General features: G+C 46.8%; 1 protein-coding gene across 1 annotated transcript in view; it reads left to right on the forward strand.

The window, feature by feature from the left end:
* Positions 1–425: 425 nt before the first annotated feature.
* LOC309552667 (deoxycytidine kinase 2-like) overlaps positions 426–21684 on the forward strand; it is a gene marked incomplete at its 3' end in the record, with an annotated part of 136890 nt that continues 115631 nt past the window's right edge. Inside the window, exons 1-3 of the mRNA XM_082253597.1 lie at positions 426–600; positions 1239–1354; positions 1467–1660. Coding sequence (XP_082109723.1) covers positions 507–600; positions 1239–1354; positions 1467–1660 — 404 coding nt within the window. The 5' untranslated portion in view covers positions 426–506. The remainder of the gene's footprint in view (positions 601–1238; positions 1355–1466; positions 1661–21684) is intronic.

The raw sequence follows: 21684 nt of genomic DNA on the forward strand, positions 1-21684 counted from the left end.
AAAATGGTTAAACTAATTGTTATTACCTGCAATTACATTGCACTTGCAGGTATTTCTTTTCTAGAAAGCAGTAATGAGAGTGACAGGCATATAAATGTTATATAGTACCACCACTGCTGCATATAATAACCTGTTGCATGTGCTGTTTAGTACCATTTTACTCTTAGCTACAATTCTACTAAAGCAAAATGTGGACAATAGAGTAACACGCACGACAGTAACCCTATTCTGATTAGGAGCTATGCTTCTTTAAACAGCCACCATCCACTTCTCTAGTTGTAGCTGAGCTACTCACGTGAGAAAAAAAAAAATGATCCTTTGCACTCGTTGGAAATCTCACAACCCGCCTTAACATTCGCGCTTTAACAGAAGTACTCTAATTGGACAGAGTAATAGGGATCGTCTCTGATTGGTGAGTCAAAGGCGCGCTGCTATTGACTGCGTGTAAAACCTTAGGGAAAGCGCGGAGTTTTGTTTATTACTGCTTCTTGTGTAAAGGGGGAAGAATGTCTACACCACCAAAAAGAATGTGTTACAGTCCTCTGTTTGACGATAGTTTTCACAAAAGGTCGAAGAAGATATCAATTGAGGGGAATATTGGTAAGTTAATGTTATGTGTGTCTTCCACGTATTGATTGCTAAGGTCGCGCACTTGGCGTATATCTTGTGTAGAATGAATCCTGAAATAATATTCCTCGCTTCTTTCAACTAAATACCGCTTTTGAGGCTAAAAAAATGTGGCTGGGCTCATAAAATGAACAAGCCTCTAGAATCTCTTTTTTTATTGGCGGCTCTAAAGTCTACTAAATTCTAGATTAGAACATTCTGAAATTCTAATAACCTGTCATTTTTACAAAAGTAAAGACCGTTTTCATATAAACTTTTTTTTTTTTTTATTTACCTCGGACATGTTACCAAAGCACTTGCCCATCCGTTCTCTGTCTTGTGTAATGCCATTTTACAGCCTTATACGATTATTTTTTTTCCCCGAAAGCAAGAATTTTGACTAACAGAAAGGAAGCAGAAAGGAAAAAGTCACGCAATGAAACCGACTATATTTGGAGTAGGCTCCTATTAGCAATTTTCATATTAATCATATTAGTAACTGTCAAAGGGCGCCACCATGTGGGTTGTTTGAAACATGCGCTCAAATAGATTGTCCTTTTGAAAGTATCAATATTTCGATTTGTACTTTTTTTGCCTGAGCATAATCAAATGAACCTGTTTCGTTTATACAGCTGCAGGCAAGTCCACATTTGTTAAACTTCTCCAACAAGCAAGTGATGAGTGGGAGGTTGTCCCCGAGCCAATTGCTAAATGGTGTAATGTTCAAACTACTGAAGATGAACATGAGGTAATTTTAGGGTTTGTGTGTTTCTGTAAAATATGTTACATATGCAGGTGAAAACAAACTTTATTTTGATATATTGACATTTTAAAATTGATTTTTTTTTTTTTTTTTGCAGGAACTGTCAACATCACAGAAAAATGGAGGCAACCTCCTTCAAATGCTATATGACAAACCCACAAGATGGGCTTATACATTTCAAACATATGCCTGCCTGAGCCGTGTTCGAGCCCAACTTAAACCAATTTCTCATAAATTACAAGAAGCTGAACATCCTGTGCAATTTTTTGAACGATCTGTGTACAGTGACAGGTAACTGCATCTAAACACATTTTTACAGTTATATTATTTATTATTCTACAGGATTTATATAACGCCAAAAAATTGCGCAGCGCTTACTAAAATGAAGGCTATACAAGAAAGGTTCCCCTGGATATGGGACTGTAAATGCCACTGACCACTGTATTTTGTATAAAAATATCTTTATTCGAGTGCAAAATTTATAAACAGACAAAAAAACGAAAACATAATGAATAACATTGACAGGGCATTAAAATATGCATGCATTTGACAGACCAATTATCGAACCAAATAGGGGTGCTCAGGTGTACAAGGCGATCATGGAACCGGAAACGACCCTACGCGTTTCGGGCTCAAGAGCCCTTCCTCAGGGGTCACCCAAAGCTCCAGATATAATACCTAGTATATCCTTAGCATATAACCCTATGGGTTGGATTGGTCTGTCGACTAAAAAATGGTATTGCTACCATCAGGAGGAATGCCCAAATTCCCACAAGCCCGTTCAAGGGCTACGAAGTCCGTAAGAACGTAGAAAGAAGTTGTAGCATCTGCCCAGAGGGACCAGCAGGGCACCACGATGACCGGTAAGAAAAGTGGCTCAATATGGACTACTCCCAAAAAAGGGTGGGGGGAAGTATATTCATATAGCAACCTGTAATATATAGGAGGAGTAAGACCGCAGAGGGTCATGTACAGTACAAAGAGTAGTAGTCTTGTGTGGACAAGATCAAATGGTATGTATATCTGTCCCTAAGTATCCTGTGGGCTTGGCATCCTCTGTTATATGCTAAGGATATACTAGGTATTGTATCTGGAGCTTTGGGTGACCCCTGAGGAAGGGCTCTTGAGCCCGAAACGCGTAGAGTAGTTTCCGGTTCCATGATCGCCTTGTACACCTGAGCACCCCTATTTGGTTCGATAATTGGTCTGTCAAATGCATGCATATTTTAATGCCCTGTCAATGTTATTCATTATGTTTTCGTTTTTTTTGTCTGTTTATAAATTTTGAACTCGAATAAAGATATTTTTATACAAAATACAGTGGTCAGTGGCATTTACAGTCCCATATCCAGGGGAACCTTTCTTGTATATACTTAATAGGGATGATGGCCACTGACACTGGGCACTGAGTGAGTTTATACCGTCTGTCACTAAAATGAAGGCAGACATTAGTTACAATACAATTTTGGTACAAAAGGAATCAAAAGGGCCCTGCTCCGTAGAGCTTACAATCTGCAAGGGAGGGTCAATTGATACAAAAAGGTAATAGCTGTGGGGGATGAGCTGATTGAGAAAGTAAAACCGTGTATTAGAAGCCGGATAGGCTTCTTTAAAGAGAAGGGTTTTCAGGGATTGTCTAAAGATGAATAGATTAGGGGACAGTCGGGACAGATTGGGGTAGAGAGTTCTAAAGGATGGGAGAAGCTCTGGAGAAATCCTGGAGGTGATAAGGGAACTAGAAAGCAGGAGGTCTTGGGAGGACCAAAGAGAGCGGCTTGGTTGATATTTTGAGATCAGGTTAGTGATGTAGCTGGGGGCAGAGTTGTGGCTGGCATTGTAAAGTATTGTTAGTACACAGTTAGTTAGAATTTTATTTATTGGCTGAGTGGAAGCCAGTGAAGGGATTGGCAGAGAGGGGTGGAGGACACTGAACGGTTGGTAAGGTGGATGGGTCTTGCAGCAACATTCATTATGGACTGAACGGTGGATAGTCTATGTAAAGGTAGTCCAATGAGGAGGGCGTTGAAGTAGTCGAGGCGAGAGATAACTGGGGAGTGAATTAGAAGCTTGGTGGTGTCGTTGGTTAAAAAGGGGCGTATTCTGTAGGTGTGTGTGTGTGTGTGTGTGTGTGTTTTTTTTTTTTTTTTTTATATATATGTATATGCATAAATTGTTGGTGCTACATAAGTACCTGAAATAAGTAAATGCCCATTTACAGTAGAGTAAAGCAATGAATTACCAGCGTCAAACTTTTTTTCTCCAGTCGTCTGTCCAGGACAGCACAGGAGATATAGGCTCCACCTCCGGAGACAGGAAACACAAATCAGGTCAGGTGAATAAAGGGGCGGACACCCACCATCTTCCCCAGTCTTTATCCGAGAACTCCCCGGACATGGCATCTGCAACAAGACAAAAAACACTCGCCCATGGTTATAACAGCATTATAGGGAGGGAATCCCTGCTGTCCTGGACGACTCCTAGAAACAGAGTTACCGGTAAGTCTAACTCTGGTTTTTCTCCAGTCGTCTGTCCAGGACAGAACAGGAGAGATCAACGAGAACTTACCAGATTAGGGTGGGACTACCGCCTGGAGGACCTTCCTTCCAAACGCTTGATCTTGCGCAGAGAGAAGGTCCAGTCTGTAGTGCTTGATAAATGTCGAGAAGCTAGACCAGGTGGCTGCTTTGCAAATTTGTTCTGGTGTCGCCCCTGCCCGCTCCGCCCAAGAAGCAGATAACGTCCTCGTGGAGTGGGCCAACAGAGAAAAAGGGCACTCTTTGTCTAAACTTCTATAAGCTTCTACTATCGCCTGTTTAATCCACCTGGCTATAGTATTTTTTGAAGCCTGCTGCCCCTTATTTTTCCCTGAATGCACTACAAATAAAGCATTGGATTTTCTAAAGCTCTTAGACAACTCTAGATAGCTTAACACACAGGCCCTGACATCTAAAAGATGAAACTCTGCTTCCCTTGGATTGGAAGGGAGGAACAGAATGATGGTAACACAATTTCTTGGGCCCTGTGGAACCTGGAAGCCACTTTAGGTAGGAATCCTGGATCTGTACGTACCACCAACATGTCTTCAAAAATTTTAAGAAAAGGTTCCCCAACTGAAAGCGCCTGTAGCTCACTAATGCGCCTGGCTGTAGAAATTGCCACCAGAAAGGCTGTCTTAAGGGTAATATACTTTAACGACAGGTCTACGTCCTGCGAAAGTTTTATCCAACCCTGTAGTACTATTGACAAGTCCCATTTAGGAAGAACCTTAAATGGAATTGGTCTCATTCTGAATAATCCCTTGAAGAACCTCCCCACCAGAGGTTCTAAAGCCAGGGATTTTTCCAGAAACACTGATAATGCCGCTACCTGCACTTTTAAAGTGCTAACGGCCAGTCCCTTGTCTGCACCTTCCTGTAGAAATTCAAGAATGGCTGGAATACCGACCTCCCGGTTATCGGTTTTTAGCCAAGAACAAAATATTTTCCAATACTTAAAATAAATTGCCTGGGTGACCTGGATGAGGTGATAAGGGAACTAGAAAGCAGGAGGTCTTGGGAGGACCAAAGAGAGCAGCTTGGTTGATATTTTGAGATCAGGTTAGTGATGTAGCTGGGGGCAGAGTTGTGGCTGGCATTGTAAAGTATTGTTAGTACACAGTTAGTTAGAATTTTATTTATTGGCTGAGTGGAAGCCAGTGAAGGGATTGGCAGAGAGGGGTGGAGGACACTGAACGGTTGGTAAGGTCGATGGGTCTTGCAGCAACATTCATTATGGACTGAACGGTGGATAGTCTATGTAAAGGTAGTCCAATGAGGAGGGCGTTGAAGTAGTCGAGGCGAGAGATAACTGGGGAGTGAATTAGAAGCTTGGTGGTGTCGTTGGTTAAAAAGGGGCGTATTCTGTAGGTGTGTGTGTGTGTGTGTTGTTTTTTTTTTTTTATATATATGTATATGCATAAATTGTTGGTGCTACATAAGTACCTGAAATAAGTAAATGCCCATTTACAGTAGAGTAAAGCAATGAATTACCAGCGTCAAACTTTTTTTCTCCAGTCGTCTGTCCAGGACAGCACAGGAGATATAGGCTCCACCTCCGGAGACAGGAAACACAAAGGATCAGGTGAATAAAGGGGCGGACACCCACCATCTTCCCCAGTCTTTAGTGTTTCCTCCCTGGAGGAGGAGGCAGATGTGGAGCTCTGCTGTACCTGTCCTGATCAGAAGAGGGAGGTCAGCGGTGGGGGCCCCCGGTGACCGACGAGGTTGTATCCGGCGCATCTCCTCCTGGAGCCCGGGGAGGGCTAAGTCCACTGCCCGCAGCGATGAAACCGAGGGCTTCCGACAAGGCAGTGGGCGCTTGCGCAGGCCTCGAGTTCCGGCCTATGGAGTGCATCGGAGGAGGGCGGGGCTTCCGGCGCATCACTTCCGGTTCCGGCTCTCAGTGGTGATGACGCCGGAGCCATGGCGGTTTATTTAAACTGCTGAAACCGCTGCAGGTCTGCGAGGCTTCCCTGGGCAGAACGCAACGGCAGGATGCTGGAGGAGGAAGAGGCCTCTCTCATGGAGACTGCAGGACACAGCGGTGGTGGCGCCATCCCAGCTCAGGTAGGTGTCACAGGGGTAGGCTACCTACTAAGCTGGGAGAGGGGGGGGGGGGTGAGTGCAGGGACCCTCAGAATGCTGTGATTCCCCTGTTTGTTTTTACTCCCCCCCCCCCCCCTCAAAGCTGAGTCCGGGCTAATGAGCCTAGGAACTCTGGCTTAGCTTCTCTGGCAGGGGGAGGGGGTGGCTACTGTAGTTTATCCCCCTCCTTGTTTTTTTTTCTGTTAAGGGTCTCACTATTTCCTTGTTTTTTCCCCTCTTCTCGTCTTCAGGCTCAGCCCAAAGACACAGAGAAACCTTCAGGGAAGAAAAGATGCCCGGCCTGTGCTGCTAAGTTTAAGGAGGGCTGGAGTAAACCCTGTATAGACAAATTGGTCTATAAGGAGTCAACAGGGGCATGCAAGGATTTAATCGCAGGGGTCCAAAAGAAGATGAAAGCGATTAAATCTATGCTGTCTAACATAGAAACCCCCAAACAGCCAGCAGAAGAAACTCAGTCTAGGGTATTTCCGGTACATGACACTTTGTCGGACTCCATTAAAGCGGAGTTCCACCCTAAAATTAAACTTGCATCCATCTTCTCGCTCCGGGTCACCTGAAAAACAAAATGGATAATTGCAATTTTTTTTTTTTTTTTTACATACCTTGTTTAGAAGAAAATATACTTGCCTTACTTCCTCTTCCTCCCCTCGGTGGCCGCGGCGATTCATAACTTCCTGGCTTTGCAATGATTCCTGGGAGCTGAACGTCGCCGCTCTCAGGAATCAATGCGCCTGCACCGGCCCCGACGTCAGTTCCGGTGCAGACGCCGTCATACCTTGCTAAACAGCTTCTGGGGATGCCCAGAAGCTGTGCAGGGATGACGCTGCCGCACCGGAAGTGACGGCGGGGCCGGCACAGTGCATCGTGGGACCGAATAAGACGGAAGAGGACACAGAGGATCGCGCTGGCTTCAAGCTGCCCACACCTGAGATGGCAGCGCTGGACAATACATTTTCAAGGTAAGTATTTCTTCTTGCAGGTAAGTGAGACCCGGGACAGATCCAAGGCTAGCCATTGTGGAATGCGCTAGCCCTGACTGTTCCGGGATTATTTTTATTTTAAAAAAATGTCCCAGGGTGGAACTCCGCTTTAAGAAGGAGTGGGTGGCGCCTGAAAAGAAGCTGTTTTTCCCAAAAAGCTTAAAGAGGAGGTTTCCCTTTAACGAGGATCGCTCTTGTATTTGGAACAAGGTTCCCAAGCTGGATGCGGCCTTCTCACAATGCGCCAAGTCTACAGACCTGGCCTTTAAGGATATGGGTGTCCTTAAAGAGCCTATGGATAAGAGAATAGAGGTTCTCCTTAAAAGGTCATGGGAGGCAGTTATGGCTAACCTAAAGCCAGCTATGGCCACAACAGTGGTGGCCAGAAATCTGGAGGTTTGGCTGGACCAACTTAAAGCCCATCTGGAAGGAGGGACTTCCCGTAAGGAAATTCTGGATTCCCTTCCTATGCTGTCAAAAGCGGCCGGGTATATGGCAGATGCTTCGGCAGAATCGGTCGTCAAGTTGTCCACCAGAACTACAGCCCTGGTGAACTCTTCACGTAGGGCCTTGTGGTTGAAGTCATGGTCAGGGGACTTGGCGTCCAAGATGAAGCTTTGTGGTATTCCCTTTGAAGGGGACCTCTTATTCGGTCCAGACCTAGAGAAGGTCCTGGACCGAACGGCTGATGGGAAGAAAGCTTTTCCAACAAAGCCCAAGAAAGCTCCAGAGCGACGTATTTTTCGTCCCCAAAGACCACAAGGGCAAACTTCCAAAATGCCAGCCACTAAAAAGTGGGGGAGAGGACAACAAAAGAAGGGTATTCTGTTTTCCTCTCCTAAAAAAAAAAAAAACAACCCTAATGACCGGGTCCCGGTGGGGGGAAGGTTGGGTCAATTCCTCCCACAGTGGGAAAGCGTGACCCAAAGCAGGTTCATACTGAGGATTATCGGGGAAGGTTATCAGTTCCAGGGTATTCCACCCGCAAGAACAGTTCTGACCTCCCCTCCCAGAGATCCCCTAAAGGCGTCGGCACTGCTGTCGAAAATTGGCGACCTTGTGGACCAGAGAGTTCTTGTTTCTTCTTGGGGCGCTGGAACAAATATGGGTTTCTACTCGCACGTCTTTGTGGTGAAAAAGCCGTCAGGGAATTTTCGGCTAATCCTGAACCTAAAACCTCTGAACAGATGGGTGACCTACAAGAAATTCCGGATGGAAACCATCTTTATGGTGAAAGCCATGCTCCCCCCCAAATTGCTTTATGGCTTCCCTGGATCTAAGGGATGCCTATCTTCATATCCCGATTCACAAGAAGTCTCAAAAACTTTTAAGAATAGCGATAAGATGGGGGAGTGCTGTTCGCCATTTGCAGTTCAGAGCCCTGCCATTCGGACTGAGTTCTTCTCCCAGGATTTTCACCAAATTCTGGCAGAGGCACTGGCTCCCTTAAGACTAAGGGGAATATCGGTCATTCCGTATCTGGACGACCTTTTATTTTTTGCCCACTCCTTTCCCCAGTTGCAAGAAGACTTATGGGTAGCCACCCGGTTCTTGGAGGACCTGGGTTGGTTAATCAACAAGGACAAATCCAACCTGATCCCGACACAAGAGTTGTGCTATCTGGGGTACAGGATAAATTCGATAGAGCAGAAAGTTTTTCTCACTCTAGAAAAGAGGGAAAAGGTAAAAGCGACAGCGGCCGCCCTGCAAACCAACATGTCACTGTCCATCAGGACAGCTATGTCAGGCCTAGGGTTCTTAGCGGCAACAATCCCAGGTGTTCCTTGGGCAAGGGCCCACTTTCGGTGTCTCCAGGCCAACATCCTGAGAGTTTGGGACGGGAGACAACAATCCCTGGATAAGACCTTCCATTTATCTCCAAAAGCCAAGCAATCGCTCTGGTGGTGGAGGAAAGAGAACCTCTGGGGGGGCCTTCAGTGGTCCTTCCCAATATATGTCTGGATAACTACGGACGCCAGTACCTGGGGCTGGGGAGCCCACTGGGGAACGAGGATGGCCCAGGGAGCATGGTCCAGGAGGGAATCTCGGGAATCGGCCAATTGGAGATAACTGCGGGCAATCTGGGAAGCCCTAAGAGTGTTCTCCAAAGACCTGAACGGACACCATGTACAAGTCCTATTGGACAACATGGTGGCGGTCGCTTATGTCATCAAACAAGGAGGGACACGGTGCCCGTCCCTGATGCAGCTGACAGCGAACCTTTTTTCCTGGGCAGAAGCAAACCTGAGCTCTATTTCCACAGTCCACCTAAGGGGTGTGGACAACGAGATGGCAGATTTTCTAAGTCGCCATCGGGTATCGGAATCGGAGTGGTCCCTAAACAGGGAAGTCTTCCAGTTGGTGACCCAGAGATGGGGCCTTCCAGACATAGATCTGTTCGCCAGCAGAACGAACAACAAAGTCCCAAGGTACTTTTCCTTGGAGAAAGGCGGAGGAGCCATAGGGCTGGATGCCTTAGCTCAGGAGTGGACGTCTCAGCTGAATTATGCCTTTCCCCTGTTCAAGCTGATTCCTCTCGTTCTAAGGAGGTTCATCCAGGAGGATACCACCTTAATCCTGGTAGCCCCGTTTTGGCCAAACAGGCCTTGGTTTTCATCCCTGTGGCGTCTAGCAGTAGGTTCCCCCCCCCCCCCCTCATGTTCCCAGAGAGGGAAGACCTGCTATCCCAGGGACCGATACAACTGCCAAAGATTCAGAGAATCAAGTTGGCAGCCTGGTATCTGAAGAAGGTCTTTTGAAGTCAAAAGGACTTTCAGATAAAGTGATCCGCACAATTCTTTCTAGTAGAAAGGTCACCCAGGCAATTTATTTTAAGTATTGGAAAATATTTTGTTCTTGGCTAAAAACCGATAACCGGGAGGTCGGTATTCCAGCCATTCTTGAATTTCTACAGGAAGGTGCAGACAAGGGACTGGCCGTTAGCACTTTAAAAGTGCAGGTAGCGGCATTATCAGTGTTTCTGGAAAAATCCCTGGCTTTAGAACCTCTGGTGGGGAGGTTCTTCAAGGGATTATTCAGAATGAGACCAATTCCATTTAAGGTTCTTCCTAAATGGGACTTGTCAATAGTACTACAGGGTTGGATAAAACTTTCGCAGGACGTAGACCTGTCAAAGTATATTACCCTTAAGACAGCCTTTCTGGTGGCAATTTCTACAGCCAGGCGCATTAGTGAGCTACAGGCGCTTTCAGTTGGGGAACCTTTTCTTAAAATTTTTGAAGACAGGTTGGTGGTACGTACAGATCCAGGATTCCTACCTAAAGTGGCTTCCAGGTTCCACAGGGCCCAAGAAATTGTGTTACCATCATTCTGTTCCTCCCTTCCAATCCAAGGGAAGCAGAGTTTCATCTTTTAGATGTCAGGGCCTGTGTGTTAAGCTATCTAGAGTTGTCTAAGAGCTTTAGAAAATCCAATGCTTTATTTGTAGTGCATTCAGGGAAAAATAAGGGGCAGCAGGCTTCAAAAAATACTATAGCCAGGTGGATTAAACAGGCGATAGTAGAAGCTTATAGAAGTTTAGACAAAGAGTGCCCTTTTTCTCTGTTGGCCCACTCCACGAGGACGTTATCTGCTTCTTGGGCGGAGCGGGCAGGGGCGACACCAGAACAAATTTGCAAAGCAGCCACCTGGTCTAGCTTCTCGACATTTATCAAGCACTACAGACTGGACCTTCTCTCTGCGCAAGATCAAGCGTTTGGAAGGAAGGTCCTCCAGGCGGTAGTCCCACCCTAATCTGGTAAGTTCTCGTTGATCTCTCCTGTTCTGTCCTGGACAGACGACTGGAGAAAAACCAGAGTTAGACTTACCGGTAACTCTGTTTCTAGGAGTCGTCCAGGACAGCAGGGATTCCCTCCCTATAATGCTGTTATAACCATGGGCGAGTGTTTTTTGTCTTGTTGCAGATGCCATGTCCGGGGAGTTCTCGGATAAAGACTGGGGAAGATGGTGGGTGTCCGCCCCTTTATTCACCTGATCCTTTGTGTTTCCTGTCTCCGGAGGTGGAGCCTATATCTCCTGTGCTGTCCTGGACGACTCCTAGAAACAGAGTTACCGGTAAGTCTAACTCTGTTTTTTTGTTTTGTTATTTTTTTAGTTTTGGATAGAGTGCAGAGGGATTACAATGCCTGTCAGTTTTTATTACTTTATGTATCCCCCCCTCCCATTAGGGAGATTCACCCTCTCAGTTTGTCCTGTTTACTAGACTGAACAAAATTATAAACGCAACACTTTTTTTGTTTGTGCCCCCATTTTTCATGAGCTGAATCCAAAGATCTAAGACTTTTTCTATGTACACAAGGCATATTTCGCGCAAATATTGTTTACAAATCTGTGTTAGTGAGCACTTGGTGATCTCCTTTGCCAAGATAATCCATCCACCTCACAGGTGTGACATATCAAGATGCTGATTAGACAGCATGATTATTTGCACAAGTGTGCCTTGGGCCCCTTTCACACTATCCGTCCGTCGGACGGATTCCGTTTTTCTCAGCGGGGGATCGAGCCGCCGATCCCCCGCTGAGCAGGAGTATGACAGCTGTGTCTCCGCGCTGTGCGCGGAGACACAGCTGTCAGTTTTCCATGCATCTCTATGGGGGGAAATCGAATGGGAACGGACCGTCGATCCGATCCAATCCTCTGGACGGATGGAAAATGGGGTTGCCATCCGTCCAGATTTGACAGATCGGATGTCAGCGGACATGTCTCCGCTGACATCCGATCCCCCCCATAGAGATGCATGGGGGGACCGTTCAGATCCGCCAAAAAACAGACAGGCGGATCTGAACGGTCGCCTGTGTGAAAGGGGCCTTAGGCTTGCCATACATTATACAATTTTCTTCTAGATTTACCTTCAACCGTGTAGTACAAAGGCCTGCCTAATTGGATACCACTAAGTGTTGTTCAGTTTTGACCTCATTATATGGTTTTTGGTAAATCTAACAGGAAATTGAACATGTATGGTCAGCCTTAGGCTGGCCATAATAAAAGGCCACTCTAAAATGTGCAGTTTTGTCACACAGCACAATAGTCAGATGTCACAAATTTTAAGGGGGCGTGCAATTGACTTGTTGCCCGTGAATTGAATGTTCATTTCTCTATCAAAAGCTGTCTCCAAAGGAGTTTCAGAGAATTTGGCAGTACAAATGGCCTCACAACCGCAGACTATGTGTAACCACAACAGCCCAGGCCCTCCACATTCAGCATCTCTTCACCTCCAAGATCGTCTAATATCAGTCACCCAGACAGCTGCTGCAACAATCAGTTTGCATAACCAACGAATTTCTGCACAAACTATCAGAAACCGTCAACCGTCTCAAGCCAGCTCATCTGCATGCTCTTCGTCTCGACCTGACTGCAGTTCATCATCGTAACCGACTTGAGTGGGTGACTGCTCACATTCGATGGAGTCTGTCACTTTGGAGAGGTGTTCGCTTCATGGATGAACCCTGGTTTTTGCTGTAAAGGGCAGATGGCAGACAGCGTGTATGGTGTCGTTTGCTGATGTCAATATTGTGGATAGAGTGGCCCATGGTGGCAGTGGAGTTGCAGTATGGGCAGGCTTATGTTATGGACAACAAACTCAAGTGCATTTTATTGATAGCATTTTGAATGCACAGAGATACCATGAGTAGATCCTAAAGACCATTGTGTCATTCATCCACAACCATCACCTCATATTGCAGCATAATGCACGGCCCCATGTTGCAAGGATCTGTACATAATTCCGGAAAGCTAAAAACATCCCAGCATACTCACCGGACATGTCGCCCATTGAGCATGTTTGGGATGCTCTGTACAGCGTGTGCCAGGTCCTGCCAATATCCAGCAACTTCGCACAGTCATTGAAGAGGAGTGGACCAACATTCCACAGACCACAATCAACAACCTGATCAACTCTATGCGAAGATGTGTTGCACTGCTCTGGTCACACCAAATACTGACTAGTTTTTTGCCCCCCCCCCCCCCAAATAAAGTAAAACTGCACATTTTAGAGTGGGCACCCTAAGGCACACCTGTGCAATAATGCTGTCTAATCAGCATCTTGATATACCACACCTGTGAGGTGGATGGATTATCTTGGCAAAGAAGTGCTCACTAACGCAGATTTAGACAGATTTGTAAACAATATTTAAGAAATAGGCTTTTATCTATCCTTCATTGACAGACGCAGCTCCATATCTTCTTGACCATTGGGTTATACTGCCCCCTACAGGAGTAGGACACTAGACAGGAAAAAACTTTACCATGCCTATGGGGCAATCCCTGCAGGCATACACCCACACACTCTGCTATAGCCCTCAGTTTGTTTCTGCCTAGTTTAGGAGTAGGGCCTAGTTTCCTGCTGGGTCTTCGGTCTTAGCTGTTTGTTTTGTGGAACCCTTTTTGTAAAACTTTATTTTTTAGTTAGTGTTCCTGAGAGAACTAAGCATCAGCTGGCTGGGTTTGGAACTGGATATCCTAAATCCTTAACCACCTCCTTACCACTGGACATCATATGACGTCCTGGGCTTTAAGTGGGGGTATTTGAATGATACCTGCCGCTGCAGGCATTATTCAGCTATCGCCAGTTTTCCACCGGCGATTCCCTTCTCCATAAGAACAATCATAGCGGCTGTTCAGCCACTTGATCGTTCTTACAGGCGGCGGGAGGGGACATCCCCCTTCTACCGCTTCACCTGTGCGATCGGCGAGCCAGAGAAGGATTTTTGCCACCGGTGGAAGTTTACCATAGACACTGCGAGAACCAGATGGTCCCCGGCAGTCTCGGAGGCCCGGGCGCAACGTGATGAGGTCAGGCCCAGGCCTGGCAGGTTAAATGTTGCACTGATCTCGGCATTCAGCTGAGATCTTCCTATTATTTTTTCCTTTTTATTTCAGGCTTTCTAGCCTGTAGGAGAGATCTGAGGTCTTATTGACCCCCAGATCTCCCCATAAAGAGGACCTGTCATTCACTATTCCTATTACAATGGATGTTTTACATTTCTTAGAATAGGAATAAAAGTGATCAAAAAAGTGATCAAATAAAAAGTGTAAAAATAAGCAATAAAAAAAAAATTTAAAGTGCCCCTGTCGCCCTGCGTACGTCGCAGCCACCTATGTAAACGACGTTCAATCCATACATGTGAGGTATGGCCGTGAACGTTAGAGCGAGAGCAAAAACTCTAGCCCAAGACCTCCACTGTAACTCTAAACTGGTAACCTGTAAAAAAATGTATTTAAAGTGTTGCCTATAGAGATTTTTAAGTACCAAAGTTTGGCGTCATTCCACGAGCGTGCGCAATTTTAAAGCGTGACATGTTGGGGTATCTATTTACTCGGCGTAACATCATCTTTCACATTATACAAAAAAAATTAGGCTTGCTTTAGTGTTTGTGTGTGTGTGTGTGTGTGTGTGTGTGTGTGTGTGTGTGTTGTGTTTTTTTTTTTTTTTTTTGTGTGTACAAAAAAAAAACGCGTTTGAAAAATTTCTGCGCAATGACTGCCATTTTCCCTTAGGGTCCCTGCTAAAAAAAATATGTTTGGGGGTTCCGAGTAATTTTCTAGCAAAAAAAAGATGATTTTTACATGTAGGAGCTCAGTGCCAGAAATCGCCCAGTATGGAAGTGGTTAACCACTTCAGCCCCGGAAGGTTTTACCCCCCTTAATGACCAGGCCATTTTTTGGGATGCGGCACTGCATTATTTTAACGGCAAATTGCGCGGTCATGCGATGCTGTACCCAAATAAAACTGATGTCTTTTTTTTCGCACAAATAGAGCTTTCTTTTGGTGGTATTTGATCACCTCTGCGGTTTTTAGATTTTGCGCAATAAACAAAAATGCGACCATTTTTGAGAAAAACGCCATATTTTTTACAACATTCCCAATAGAACTTTTTTTGAAATTAATTTTTTTTTTTTATCAGTTTGGGCCAATTTGTATTCTGCTACATATTTTTGGTAAAAAGTCCCAAAAAGAGTATTTTAATTGGTTTGTGCAAAAGTTATATCGTTTACAAACTATGGGATAGATTTGTGGACTTTTTTTTTTTATCAGTAATGGTGGCGATCTGCGATTTTTTTTTTTTTTTTTTGCGGGACTGCGACTTTGCAATGAACAGATCGGACCCCTAACTGACATTTTTGACACTTTTTGGGGACCAGTGACACTAATACAGTAATCGGTGCTAAATATTATGCACTGTTACTGTATAAATGACACTGGCAGGGAAGGGGTTAATACTGGGGGTGATCAAAGGGGTTTAATGTATGCCTAATATGCTTACTGACTATGTAGGGGGGGGGGGTTCTGTGACAGGCACAGAGAGATTGCGGCTTAGCTGAAACTGCTGTCGTCTCTCTGCCTGTCTGAGAGAAGATCCGCCTGATTTGTTTACACCGCTGCCGCTCCTCCCGCGGCCCGCCTCCAGTTGTGTTTTTTTTCAAATTCTTTATTTTATTTTTATTTCAGTAAACAGTGTGTAAAGTGCAGTAAAACACCGGTAAACAAAAGAGTAGAACATATTGACCGGTAAGGTCACCGGCAAGTGGAAGAGACATAGTCTCACCATCAAGATCAATCAGGAAAACATTGTGCACGTAAACTTATCACACGTTAAGGGTATGACCGATTGCAGGACTGCCCGATGAACTACCGGGAACAGGCCCGGCAATGAATGCCCGCTCCAGCTGTGTTTAGATGCGGCGCTGAAATCACATGCCCTCCAGTCACGTAGTGCTACGGGACTGGACGCAGCCGAGCCGCCCTGCCGCAGTAACATTACGGCGGGCGGTCGGCAAGTGGTTGAGGTCTCCCAGCCTGGCCAGCGAGCGTGAGCAGGTTATAGTCCAGCACTAGGCCTCGCCCTGATGGACAGGGGCGGGCCCGCGAGTGAAACGCCTCGTCGGGACGCACACGACCTGGGATGCCCTGAATCGCAGCATACCCCCTGGCCGTCAGCACCCCCCACCCCAGGTGGAGACGTCTGTTTGGAGTGGTGCCCACCTAATGCCGTGGTATGGTGAGTAAGTGTTCCCCCAATTCTCTGGCGGACTCTGGGTGGACGTGGGCCCCCTCTCTGGGAGAGACGGACCCTCTGGTATCCCTCGCTTCCCCTGGCCTTTCGATGCAGGGTTCGTACGGTCATGAAATTCCTGGAAAAGTCATGGGATTTTGACATGACACTTTCCAGGCCTAGGAAAGTTATGCAAAATGAGTAAACCCCACTAAGTTTTGGAAAAGTCATGGAATATTGTGCAGCTATTTAGAAAATATGTCTCCGGGCCCCCTGTGTTCCGTGGGAGCGGGGGACAGTAAGTGGACTATTTTCTCTGTTTCGGCAGATTAATCCACCTCTGCACAGCTGAAGCCTGGTTACCAGCCTCTTCAATATGAATAGACCGTGACAGGCTGGGAACTCTGCGGCGGATTGATCCGCCTAAACCTGAAACCGAGAAATAGTGCACTTACTGTCCCCGCTCCTAGGGGCGTACCAGCGGGGAGGGGCGTGCACTGGGGGATGTCAGGCCGGTGTCCACCGGGCCACCCGCATCTGTGTGAAGGCAGCTGTAGTGGCAGCTCCTTCAGTCGGCGGCAGGAAGAAGGTGAGTTGGAGTGCCTGAGCAGCCTTGTTTGTGTGCTGGATAGGAGGGGGATGGGATGGGGCAGCTGCATATAGATCAATTGAACTTTCCATATTCCTTCTGCTGTCGCTGAATGCCTGTTAATCCTCCTCCTGAGCCGCTGCAGGAGGAATCTGGAAAGTTCAATTCATCTATATGCAGCTGCCCCATCCCCCACCTATACAATTTCCTTTTGCTGGCCCCCCCACCCCGGTGCTCTTTAGCCCCCCCACCCCCGGTGCTTTTCACCCCCCCCCCCTGTGCTCACTGGCTCCCCCTCCAGTGATTTCCAGTCTGCTCTCCATCCCCCTGGTTTTCCCTGCTCCTCTCCCCCCCCCCCCCCCCATGCCCTTCAGCTCCTCCAGTGCTCTCCGGCCCCCCTAGTGCTCTTCTATCATGTCCGCAGTCTCTGACGTTCTCTTGTATCATGTCTGCAGGCTCTGTGCTATGTCTGCAGCCTCTGTGCCATGTCTGCAGCCTCTGTGCCATGTCTGCAGCCTCTGTGCCATGTCTGCAGCCTCTGTGCCATGTCTGCAGCCTCTGACCGCCTCCTGTGCCATGTCTGCAGCCTCTGACCGCCTCTTGTGCCATGTCTGCAGCCTCTGACCGCCTCCTGTACCATGTCTGCAGCCTCTGAGGGGGTTTCTGGAGAGGAGTCAAAAGTGGGAGTGTTGTCGGGATGAGGATCACAGGAGAAGTCAGACATGTGTGGACTGGGGAGAGGAGACTACAGGATAAAACCAGAGCATGGTGCACCTAAGAGAAGGTCAGTGACAGTGCTGCACGGCCAGTCTGAGGGGGGTCACTGTTATGAAGGGGCACTGTTATAAAGGTTCCTCCTTATATCAGGACCCCCCCTCCCTTCCTTAGTGCATTCACTCTGTGGAAGGTGGTCTCTGGTCACCAGAGTCCCCCCTACATCAGAGTTCCTGAAATTACCCTTTACATCAGTGGGAAGGATTTTCCCTTACAGTGCAAGGGGGAACTCTGTGGATGCTGATTTGAACGGGAGCTCTGATGTGTAAAGGGCAATGCTGCAGACCCTGATGTAAAGGGGAACACAGTGGACTCTGATATAAGGTGGTCTCTGGTCACCAGAGCCCCCCCCCCCCGCCTTATATCAGAGTTCCCCTTTAGATCATGATCTGTGAAATTCCCCTTTTATGTCAGAGTTCCCCTGCCCTGTAAAGGGGAATCCTACAGACTCTGATGTAAGGAGGAACTCTTTGGTGGCTGGGTTATATTAACCCGACCTTCGTGTAAATGGAGAATATGGTTTTGTTTAACTTAAACACATTGCTAAAAGCGCTATCTACATGTTTATAGTTTAAATATTGATATTTGTACTGTTTAGCACAGAATACGGGCATTTTTAGGTATTTTTTTGCAATGTCAGTGGAGGGGGGGGGGGGGTTTGTGAGTTCCCACACTTTTTTTCCCAGGACTTGACCCCTGAGTATAGACAAGAGTAAGCGCCGCATTTGTGCATCTGACTGTGCCGTCCATACCAGTCCGGCTGCACCTCCATCATGACTGCCTAAACTGAAGCTTTATCCCCAAGCAGGAGCGGCCATTAAATCTTCTTTCTCCAGTATTTTGGTCAAATTACAAGTTAACTTTATGGAGGTAACACAGTTTCAGCTAAAGTTGGTGTGTTCACAGGGTAGCAATGCCAGGGAAAGCTTTACAAATGTATGGCTTCATGATGAAAAGTATGAGAGGTGGCTGGAGAAAGATCAGGACCCGGGACGTGCTAAATGTACAGCGTGTCGTAAAACGTTTGACATTTTGCACATTGGAGAGGCAGCGCTTTCTAGCCACGCTAAAGGTGCAAAGCGCCAGTCTGCAGCTGCGTGCTCGACAGCTTCCAATCCGATCGCTGGCTTTTTCACACGTGCGCCTGAAGTGACACTGGCTCCCAGCTGCGGCAGCGGTGCTTCCATCTCATCCACTGTAAAACAAGGGACCATTTTGAGTCACGCTGTATCCAGAAACTAAACCCATTTATGGGAAGTCATGGAATTTTATTGGTAAAAATGTGTATGAACCCTGTCGGTGATACCAGACCCCCCCTTCGGCTGTACACCCCCCCCCCCCACAAGCAGGTTCCTACCTCTAGGGGGCGAATGTATTGCTGCTGCGACTGTTATGCGGTGGGGGGGGGGTTTGTCCTGGTGGGGTCTCCTACTGGGGACCCTCAGATGCCTCTGGTGACCTCACTGGGGGTCCTGGAGACTGCATGGCGTCCCGTGGGGGCCGCCATTTTGCTGTAGTCTTTCTGCTCTGCATCAATGTAAAAGTTTTCTCATTGAAGTGCATGGGCGGCCATGTTTTGGTAGTTCCCCCATAGGAATGCATAGGGCGGCCATTTTCCTGCAGTCCATGATCGCTGGACAGCAGGGGAGAAGCTAGGGGCTCTAAGCATGACCCAGGTGTTTTTCTGTTTCTTGTGTCAGATTGTTTCTATTCTCTGCACAGAATATTTCTGAAGCCTCCAGACCCGTTTTGGTGGTATGTTACTGGGGTCCCTGTAGGTATTCCTCTCACCCTGCTGCAGGCTGTGTTAGGGCAGGGACTTGTGGTGCAGACCGTGTTTTTTGCAACTTTTCTTAAAGTGACACTACTTTTTTTTTTTTTTTTTTTTTTTTTAATAAAATCAGTGCTAATGGAGTCCCAGGACCAAATCTTGCGTACTTGTGTACAGACCCCCTCAGTGCGGTTGCGGGACCCTCTGGGTCGCAGCCTCTCTGCTTTTACAGCAGTTTTGGAAAGTCTGGTGTCAAAAGTGGATTTCGTTTTAAAAAATGCCACTAGGCGAAAGCCCCCTTTGCCTTCACCTCACTCTGTAGTATCCTCAGATTCTGAGGTAGATGTGGCCGCCGCGGCGCATACCATTCTGGTGGATCTGTGTCTTCGCATTCTGATGGCGAGGAGGACATTTCCTCGTCAGCTGCCGCGAAAGAGCGTGCTGGTGGAGGCACTTATAGTGTTGGTGCAGGAAACCTTAAAAATGGTGGATTAGTCAACAGCACTGGTTCTCAACTCCGTTCCTTGGGACCCACTAACAGGCCAGATTTAAGTATTACTTTGGGGAGATGTAGACTAGAATACTGCAATCACTGAGCAGCAAATGAGATCACCTGTGATGTAATTTAGTTATCTTGCAAACCTGGCCGAGGACCGGAGTTGAGAACCACTGGTCTAGTGTCTGGGACGCAGGTGTCTTTTGGTACCCGCAAATCCCAGAAGTCAGGCAAGGTGTTTACCTGTCCGAAACTTTTTGACAACATTGTCACTGAACAGTGGGGGCGCATCAAGCACATGTTAGTGGTGCCTAAGCGTTTTGCGGATGCAGGTTTCCACTAGGTGGACCATGCCACCAAAGGTGGATCATTCGGTTACTGTGGTCCTGGTGGAAGATTCCCTGGTATTTACAGACCCCGTGGATAGATGCATTACGTCTCTTTCCCGCCATTTGCATGTGTTAGCGGGCTCAATATTAAAAATGGTCTTTGTGATCACTCTGGTGTCGCAGACCATCACAGAATAGGCAACATGGAAATTGAGCAGCTCTCACCGGGACTGATGGAGCTAATGGCCCAAATGGTTAAAGCCTTTCTGTATATATGTGATGCATCGCTGGATGTGGCTCCACTGGTAGCCAGAGTGTCTGCAGTGGGGATTGCTGTTAGACGCATGGTGTGGCTGAAAAGCTGGTCTGTGGACCAGGCTTCCAAAAAGGCTCTTTCTGACCTTCCCTTTATGGGGGACAGGTTGTTTGGATCCTCACTGGATGAGTTGATCAAAGGCCTAACTGGTGGGAAGAGTACTCTTCTACCCCAATCCACCAAGGGCAAGGCACCGCGTAATAGACGGGGGCCTTCATTTACTGCTCATATGAGGCCCTTTCGAGCCTTGGGGTGGCAGGAGAAAGGAGCTAAGCTATTCAGGTCTTCTGGGGGTTCCAAGAAGACATGGTCTGGTAAGCTGAGAACAGGCCAGTCTGGATCTGCAGACAAATCCTCGTCTGCATGAAGGGACCCCCCTCACCCATTTCTGGGGGGGAGTTTTAACTTCTTCTTTCCGGAACCATAGACTTCCTTGATTCAGGACAAATGGGTCCACAAACTGATCCGATCGAGTCACAACATCTAATTCAGGTCTCGACAGGTTCTCCCGTCCAATCTACGCCTATCTCCAGACCGGCTAAGGGATCTACGAGAGGTGGTACAAGATCTGCTGTCGCAAGGGGTGATTTGTGCCGGTTCCTTCTCGGGATTCTTTTCTTCACGCTTTTCAGGGGTTCTATTCAAACCTGTTACTTTGCCTTCTTTCCTGGGCACAGTTATGTCCAGTCCTGGAACTCAAGGCTCTGAACCGCTTTGTTCAGTACAGAAGTTTCTATTGGAGTCCGTTCGCATGGTAGTGTCATCTCTACACCAAGGAGACTTTTTGGCCTCCATAGATGTCCAGGAAGCAAATCTACACATCCCTATTTACGCTGGACACCAGAATTTTCTTCGCTTTGCTATAGAAAAGAATTATCAATATAAATTTTGTGGCGTTACCCTTTGGCCTCTCCTCCGCCTCCAGGGTTTTCACCAAAGTGTTGGCTCCGTTGTTGGCATTACTGCGACAATGGGGGATTATAGTACTGGGGTACTTGGTCAATCTCCTGTTAAGAGCAGACTCCCATTCAGCCCTGTTGGGCGACTTGACAATTACTGTACGGACTCTGCAAGAGTTCAGTTGGATCATCAATTTCAAGAAATTGACTCTGGTACCATCCTTAACCTCCCTGGCGGTATGATTATGTCAGGAATTGCATACCAAAAGCGGTACAATTCTTTTCATGGAAATTTATGTATTATAGGCCTACAATTCTTAGTAATTACTGACTTAAACCTGACCAAAACAAGACTCTAGTAGACATCCCAGATGTGATAAATTTCAAACACAAACACGTGAATTATAATCAAATCAATAATATTATTTTATTATTTAATATATAATATATATAATAAAATTATATTATTGATTAGATTATAATTCATGCATTATATATTATATATAG

This window comes from Pelophylax lessonae (assembly GCF_965119305.1).
Source record: "Pelophylax lessonae genome assembly, chromosome: 4".
NCBI lineage: Eukaryota > Metazoa > Chordata > Amphibia > Anura > Ranidae > Pelophylax > Pelophylax lessonae.